General features: G+C 36.6%; 1 protein-coding gene across 1 annotated transcript; it reads left to right on the top strand.

Moving 5' to 3' along the window:
- The first annotated feature begins 6,987 nt into the window (after positions 1-6,987).
- On the top strand, positions 6,988-8,761 carry LOC124775661 (zinc finger MYM-type protein 5-like). The gene is made up of 2 exons (XM_047250488.1): positions 6,988-7,176; positions 8,141-8,761. Exons 1-2 carry the CDS (start codon positions 6,988-6,990, stop codon positions 8,759-8,761), a joined length of 810 nt encoding a protein of 269 aa, XP_047106444.1.
- The last annotated feature ends 84 nt before the right edge of the window (positions 8,762-8,845 follow it).

The following is an 8,845-nucleotide window of genomic DNA, read 5'->3' as shown; positions in this document are numbered from 1 at the left end:
TTACAACTTCTAACTGCAATATGGACAAAAATTTGTGATTTTATATTTTTCTGCATATTACACACCAGGTTACATTGACTGTGATTTCTTTCATTCATGCTAAAAAAAATTTCTTTTTCTTTGGAAACTTATTTGGGTAACAACCAGTCTCATTGTTGTCATTCATGGGACCTTCCCCCCGTGTAGTTGCCTCTTTCTTCAATAAAAAGTAATAGATTGTTATCATTAGTCCATCATCTATATCCGATCTCGTTTCTTACATAATAACGAAGTCTTCTTTCTAATACCTTTACTGAATGTGTCTCTTCAAATGGGCTGTGGAAGTATTTTGACCTATCAAATGCCACTCTATTTCTTGTAACTACCCCATGTATTACTATAATACTGAGGATCTAATAATTTCAATGTCAATTTCACTTTTTACTTAATGATCAGTACCTTCTTTTAAATTTCTCTTGGAAATCATTCCACAATTTGAAATCCTCAGAATGAGCATTCCCTGTCCTGCTGCATCGCCTACCAGGTAACTGAGCAGAAAATCTATGTTTCTTGGGTAAGGACCCGGAGAAAACCCTCAAAAAATATATCAGATGCACTTCTCCATCTGGTTTAAATTTCAGAAATTGTTTGGACAAATTGAGTTCATTTCCTAACTGTAGTTCCTCTAACAAATCTCCCAAAATACCAGTACTACCAACAGTCTGCCTTTTTCTAACTTCTGTTTTAGTTTTTTCTAATTCATCCCACAGCTTTTGAAACTCCCTTCCATTTTCTTTAGTATCCCTCACAAAATCAGTTACAGTATTAGGAGAGTCAACTCTTTCTTATAGTTTCTGCTCCACTAGTTCTTGTAAGTGCTCCTCAAAACTAATCACTGTATTCTGTGGACTTAATGCTCCATTTCATCCATTACTATGCCCTAGCACCTCTATTGTTAATTGCATCTGAGATTTGCTCATTAACACTCAAAAATTCATGTTTAGTGAAATCTTTTCTTTGTTTCATTTTGTCGTCGCCTCTTTAAACTGCTCTTGAACTCCATTCCTGACTGAGTCACATTTTTTAATTATTTCCATTTGTAACTCCTTAAGTAGAGACAATATGATTGCTTATACACTTTTTCTCTTCCCCTTGGGTTTTAATACCTTTACACACCCCTTCCCCCTCAGTTTTAATCCTAGAAGACAAATCTTACACTTGTATTTTGATAGTATCAAGAAGTTCTGTCTTTAATACAAGATCACTATAGGTCAGCTGTTCTTTAGAGGCTTTAATGCTATTCGGTAACTCTTCAAATTTTTTAAATGTTTCTGCTAAACTACCTTCCATCCTGCATGTCATACTTACAGTATAGACAACAACGTATATATAGTTCTTAAATGTGTAACTTTTGGTTCCATGAGAAGTGCTCAAAGGTATCTGTAAAATTTGTAACAAATGATTTCGTGTGGACATGTCAGGAGTGCATTACGGAAACGTGCCAACGAGATATTAATAAAGTTTTACGGGACAAAGACGCATTAATAAAAGAACTCCAAAGTGAACTAGACACTTTAAAAACGAAATATAACATGCTGAATGAAAAATGTGTGAATCTAGAGACGCAGATGTGTCCGAAAACCAGCAGCCTTGTGAGCATTTCGGATGTAAACAAAGACACATGGCGCCAACCTACAAACAGTGTTCCATGGAATGTTGTGCGAAACAAAATTAAAAGTGCAAACATATTAAGTGTTACAAACAAATTCGGTGCTCTTGAGTGTCAGGAAAAATGCAGGGCAATGAACAATGACAAAAATGCTTTCCCACCCCTAGATGTGAACACACAACAAACTCACGATACCGTTGCTACAGTTCTTGTGACGAAAAATCAGCCAAAAAGACCGATAATAAGTACAAACAATGCCATCAGTATAAATCTATCTACGAAAAATGGCCCAAAAAGACCCTTAAAAAGTGTAAACAAAAATTAAGTAAGCACTATGAAAAAGTGTGAATCAAAAATCGACGTATATGGGGACAGCCACGCCAAGGGATTCTCTCAAGAGCTTAAAAGCATCAGTAAGTCATTGGCAGTAAGAGGTATGATCAAGCCAGGCGCCAATTTCAAGGAAGCGACGAAAAACATCGTGAAAAATAGCTATACTGGACAAGACAGTGTAATTATCTGTGCTGGAGCTAATGACATATACAAAAACAGAGCTATGTACATGTTTAAACAGCTTGTGAGACTTCTATTACTCCTAACAAACACGAATATCATACTCGTGAACTTCAGCCACAGATACGACCTGCCTGAATACTCACCCATAAACAAAGAAATTCGTAGAATAAATGATAAACTCAAGAGCACGTGTAAGATGTTCAGTAATGTGGAACTACTAGATATCAGCTCACTTGACAGAACATGCTTCACCAGACATGGACTTCACTTGAATCGTAAAGGAAAGTGCAAATTAGGAAAACTGATAAGTGAACTAATTAAAAGTAAGTCCCAAAAGACGGTCAGAGAACTAGGGTGGTATGAACCTTGTGTGAGATCAACAACAGCAGCCCCTTCAACAGAGGACAACAGCAGTGCACCAGCTAGAACTGCGGATACAGCCACATCAACAGCCACGAGGAACGATAGAGCTGCCACTTGCTTATCTACCAGCGGTAAGAATGTGAGTAGCTGCAGTGAAGATTTTTTATGGACTATCATCCCCCAGCCAGTGCCACAAAAACTGTAAATATAGAAGCATCTAATTCTTTGCCTATCCTTCTCAAAAACAGAACTTTAATTAATCACCTAAATGCACAATCAATCAAAAACAAAATAGATGAAATTGATGTGTTCCTAAGTTCAAACCCATGTCATGTTTTCTGTGTAAATGAACACTGGCTCACACCAGCTGAAATTGCCCTGTATACCCCAGAAGGATTTGAATTAGCAAGCTCATATTGTAGGTCCAAAAGTAGTCATGGAGGAGTCGCTATTTTTATAAAGAGAAACTCTAACATTGAATATGTAGCACAAAAAGTCGATCATTTTTGCAAAGAGCAACTTTTTGAAATTGCTGCATTATTGCTTCCCAAACTTAAATTAGTGATCATCTCTATTTATCGCACTCCTAGCTCTGATATTCATCAGTTTATTTACCAAATGGAGACTTTAAATAAGTACCTGCTGGTAAAATACAGACACCACAAGATAGCATACACTGGTGACATTAATATAGACATACGACTAAAAACACCAACTGTCACCCACTTTCAAAACATGTTAAGGTCTAACAACTTGTACTGTATGAATAACATGCCTGCCTAGATAACATAATCTCCAATTTGACAAAAGATGAGTGTCAGTACAGAGTGATAAATCCAGTTCTATCTGACCATGACAGCCTATGGCTAATGGTCAACTGTGAAAACTATCCTACTCAGCAACCTGAACACATTAAGAGAATCAGATTATTATATCCTGACAACATTACAAAGTTAAGGCAAAAATTATCATTAGTTGAGTGGGACAGAGTATATAATTGTAATAACAACGATAATGCTTTTAACTTATTCATGAACATACTAACAAGCTTAGTTCAAAACTGTTGCCCATAAATAATCAAAAAGATGAAAATAGATGGTGCACCAAATAGAAAAAAGAAGCACAACTGGTTCACTCCTGAACTGGATGACCTGAGAAACACACTTATTGCCCTACATAAAATGGCTAAAACTGGTAACCTAGATTCGAAGCAGAGGTATAAAGAAGCCAGGAAGAATTATAGAACTGAAATACAGACAGCAAAGCAGAGAGCCAATGATGCTTTCATTGAAAACTCCAGCAACAGATGCAAAGCAGCCTGGCAGGTAATAAACAAAATAGCAGGGAAGCATAAAAACAGACAAGAAATTCCAATAGTGCCAGAAAAATTAAATGAATTTTTTGTTAACAGTACTAAGTTCGAAGGTACTGATACCTCTGCACCAGATGATGCAACTACTGAAAGTTTTACCTACAACATTCCTGACCTATATAACTTATCCTTTAAATGGAAACAGGTGACCTGCCAAACTGTATACAAAGTCGTCACAAACCTACATGGCTCATACAGTGAAGATCTCTATGGCATCTCCAACACCATCTTGAAACAAATAATTGACATTATTGTTGCCCCTCTTACCTTTCTGATCAATAGTACTTTTACAGCTGGAAAATTTCCTGAGGTCCTGAAGGCTACTATTGTTATCCCAATCTATAAAAAAAGGAGAAAAAAAAACAAACCTGAAAGTTACCGTCCAATATCCCTCATACCTATATTATCCAAGATAATAGAATGCTGCATTAAAACACAACTTTGCAACTATTTTGCTGAACAGAATCTTTTTTCCTCCTCGCTCCTTGGTTTTAGGCCAGGATTGTCTACAATAAATGCAGTAGAAACTCTTGTGACAGACATACTTGATGGCTTTGAGAATAATTCCATCACTTGTGCTGTACTACTAGATCTGAGTAAAGCATTTGATACTGTGTCCCATGAAATACTAATAAATAAACTAGAGTGCTATGGTGTCAAAAATAATGAACTGGCATTAATCAGATCATACCTGACAAACAGAACTCAGGTAGTTATAGTAAATAGCCAGCAATCAAATGCCCTACCAGTTGTAAGAGGCGTGCCACAAGGCTCAGTGCTTGGACCTTTCTCTTCCTGGTATACATGAATGACTTGCTTACTTTCATGCTTCACAAGTCAATAATATATGCTGACGACACAACCCTGATTACCTCAGATAACAAATTGGAGGAAGTGAAGAAACAAACAAAAGTAATGCTTGAAAAGTCTGCCATATGGCTCCACAGTAACAAGCTGATACTCAACAGTAGCAAGACAAACTATGTATTTCTTCTTGCACAATCTACCGGAAAAATTAAATGAGTCTGACTCTGTAAGACTTCTAGGAATCCACCTGAACCCGAAATTAACATGGAACACCCACACGGAACTGTTATGTACCAGACTATCTAGAGTAGTCTTTTTGTTAAGGAAACTAAAAACATTAGTTAGCAGAAAACAACTTTTATCTTCTTATTATGCCTTCTTTGAATCTCACTTACAGTACGGAATAAAATTATGGGGCAACTCAACTGGTGCTCGGACAGTGTTCATGTGGCAGAAGACAGCAATTAGGGCAATTACAGGTATTAAAAGCCAAGAATTATGTCGAAAGCACTTTAAGGAACTTAACATCTTAACATTACCTTTTCTGTATATAAAAACATGTCTTCTTTCCATAAAAAAACAAATACATACCGTACCTTCCAGGACAGATGTTCATTCACATGATACCAGATATAAAAACAATCTTGATGTAGACTTTACTAGGCTATCTAAGGTCCAAAGTAGCTTTAAGCAAACAGGATTAAAATTATATAACAAGTTACCACAATCACTGAAAGACCTACAAGGAGATGCCTTCAAGAAGCAGCTGCACAAATTGTTAGCTGATAAGTGTATCTATGATGTAAAGGAATTAGAATGTAGTAGAGAGTGAGAGTAACTATGATGTAAAGGGATTGGAATGTAGTAAAGAGTAACTATGATGATAAGGAATTGGAATGTAGTAGAGAGTAACTATGATGTTAAGGAATTATAATGTAGAGAATAACTCTTTATCCTAATGTAATGTAATCTGAATGTACATAGTTTCCCAATTTCACAAAGGAAACCAAGTTTTGGGTTGAGTATAGCTCACTGCTACTTCAAATACCTTGGTGTGTTGCAATACCAGCGCATAGCCGAGTTGATGTGACGCTGAGCTGCAGCAGTGTTAGTGTGTACATGACTGGATCTCCCAACACTGTTGCATGGTGAGCCGCCTTCATGATGAATTCTGACTGCTATAGCATCATTGGGAACTAATGACCCAATTGTAGTCCTCCGATCCACACCAAGAAATTTTCTGTATTGTTAAACAAATTTCCTTCTATTTTTGTGCCCAGTCTAGCTTAAGCACAGACATATTTACAGCTGCTGTTCTTGTTGTTATATGTGACAATGTTAGTTGCTGAACTATTTGTTAAAAATTTTAAAAATTCTTTCTTTTTAATTTATTTTATGTTAATGTTTCTTATATATGTAAATCAATTCATGGAACATCACACTTGTATACACTGATGTTTTCTCTGTTGCTGATGTAGGCTATTCAGAGCAATGACATATTTTTCTTGTCTGAAATTTTTCTCTAAATAATCTTTTTCCAGCTATATCTCTCTCTTCCTTTAGCACTTCTAATTCGCATCTTGCACTAGGGTGCCAAATTATGTGAAATATGGTCAAGGAAGTGTAATTTGTGGAAACTGTGATCTGTCACCCTCTTGCCCTCGATGATGACATCTTCTAATAAAACTTCATGTGCAGTCACCTATATTGGTGTTTTGCTGATTCGGAACTGCAATGTTCGTGTTCCAATAGTAGTTTATGAACTACGCCTCCCCTTGCATTGTTTATGTGCTGGAAGAGCACCCAAATTTTCTTCCAAACAACTAAAATTTCTCACAAGAACTCAACACTTAACTCCTCCATTAACTCTTCTTAATACAACCCATTACTTCCACTCACAATGACTTCAACAGTCTTCAAAATATGTCATTATGACTGACTGATCTTTATATCATCTTAGTTCAGACAAGTTAGTTTAGGCAAGTTAAAACTAACAGTTCATTAGATTATTTGATTATCACACCATTTACATTGTTGTTGTCGCAGCCATTTTCTCCCTGGCTGAAAATATCTCCAAGCTATGGTATCAAGGGTGGCTCCACAGCAGGTGGAGATGCTAACTTGCTGTCCTGCCTTGTAGATATGATGTGCCCATGTGTTTCATCATGCCTGTACCCATTCCTCCCACAGTGTGAAATTCACAAACTAACTACTAATAAAATAAACTTTCTTCAATTCTCGCAAGCATCTTTCATAATTATGAAGGCTCAAGAGGTTTGATATGATATACCCTGTTATCAAAATTGATGTCACATCTCACATTGCAGTGAGTACTAAAAGATATAGCCTAATACAACGTACATCATATGCCATGAATATAAGATCGGGAGACTGTTACAAATTTTTGAATGATTTGTGCTACATGGGTTATACACAGAGACTTACTACCATTTCCAGCGCCGGCTTTAAGGTGGGGCGACTCGGGCGGTCGCCCAGGGCGCCGGGGCCCAAGGGGCGCCACGTACTAAACGCATGTAAAAAAAAAAATTACAATTTACAATCACCCATTTCGCGAAACTAAAATATTATTCAGTCTCATTAAACATACGTCGCTAATCTCACGAATGCGCAATGAATTCGGGGTAGCAGAAGAGAAATCATGCTGAATGCAATCTTCGTATTGTCTGCAACCATCCATGTTTGACGCGGGCTAGCACGGGCTCTACCAAAGTGCCTCTCTTATTTGTTTCAAGAACTGCAACAAGGAAGAGCCCATGCAGCCGCACCATCTCTCATTTACTACAGAAACTACCGGTCGCTCCAAATAAAAGAAAATACAGACTGTGAAATATACATTACATTATGATTTAATTAATACGAATGTATTTATATCGAATATTTGTGACTTAATGACTCACGTACATGAATTAATAGATCATGCAATGCGTGCACTGCATTCATAGAGAATTCTCCCTTACTTACTGAAATAATACAGCGCCACACAATGTTTGTTAGACTGCATATGTTGGCAGCGCTACGATTTGCACCCGCATGTCAGTAATTATCAGTAAGAGTCGGAGGCAGCGGTCATGTTTTCGTGGCTGAATAATTGTGAGTGAAACGAGTGTCGTGACTGTGTCAACATTTTAATTTTCTGGTAGGTGCGAAAAACATTTTTATCTTTCAGTTCAGGTTTTTTTCTAGTTACGTCTACTGATAGGTGAATTTCTTTATTTGTTATAGATCGAATATTGTGGTCGCGAAATAGAGCAGTGTCCAAGCAATAATTTGTCAAATTATTAAATCATGCCAGAAGAGAACGAAATGATTAAAAAAAAAGCTTTCTGGTTCAGAAAATCGGAAAAGAAAAGCTGAAAAAGAAAAAGTTCTTGAAGAAACTAAAAAGCACATGAATATTTATAAGTACCTTAAAGGAAATTCTAAGGCAAATACTTCAGATATTGAATCAAAAGTCCATGTATCAGCAAATATTTCTTCAGACTGAACAATTATACACAAAAAATATACAATCACCTATTGAAGGTGATCAAATTGACCAGCGCAGTACATCTTTGCATGAATCCTCTGATATTTCTCCAAGTCAAAATCAACACATGACATCTGTGGTCGATGAAAGTATCAACGTTCTTGCAATAAAAGAATACAATGATTCTGATGTAGGTACGTGGCCAAAAGTACTTAATGCTAGAGATATAGATCGCATTATAATATGTGGACCCTCACCAGTATGTCTAAATAACTTTCCAAAAGATGAAAATGGGCGTCATTTCTCTTCAACTCATTACGCAAGAAAACTATCAAACGAAGAAACTATCAGACAACGGTGGCTAGTTTATTCTGTAACAAACGACAGTGTCTTTTGCTTTTGTTGTCGACTGATTGATTTAAAGTCAACTACTAATTTGACTACCACTGTGGGTTTCAGAAATTGGAAACATTTAAGTGAAGCTCTGAAACTGCATGAAAATAGTCCTAACCACAAAAAAGCATTTACTCAATGGACTGAAGCTGAAATCAGGTTTAAAGCTGGATAAACTATTGACAAGGAAGAACAAAAGCTAATTTCTAAAGAAAGTTTACGATGGAGCAATGTGCTTCAAAGATTAATGCACATTACT

Source organism: Schistocerca piceifrons, chromosome 2, assembly GCF_021461385.2.
Source record: "Schistocerca piceifrons isolate TAMUIC-IGC-003096 chromosome 2, iqSchPice1.1, whole genome shotgun sequence".
NCBI lineage: Eukaryota > Metazoa > Arthropoda > Insecta > Orthoptera > Acrididae > Schistocerca > Schistocerca piceifrons.
The sequence above is the reverse complement of the archived record's forward strand: the minus strand, read 5'-3'. Positions and strand labels throughout refer to the sequence as shown.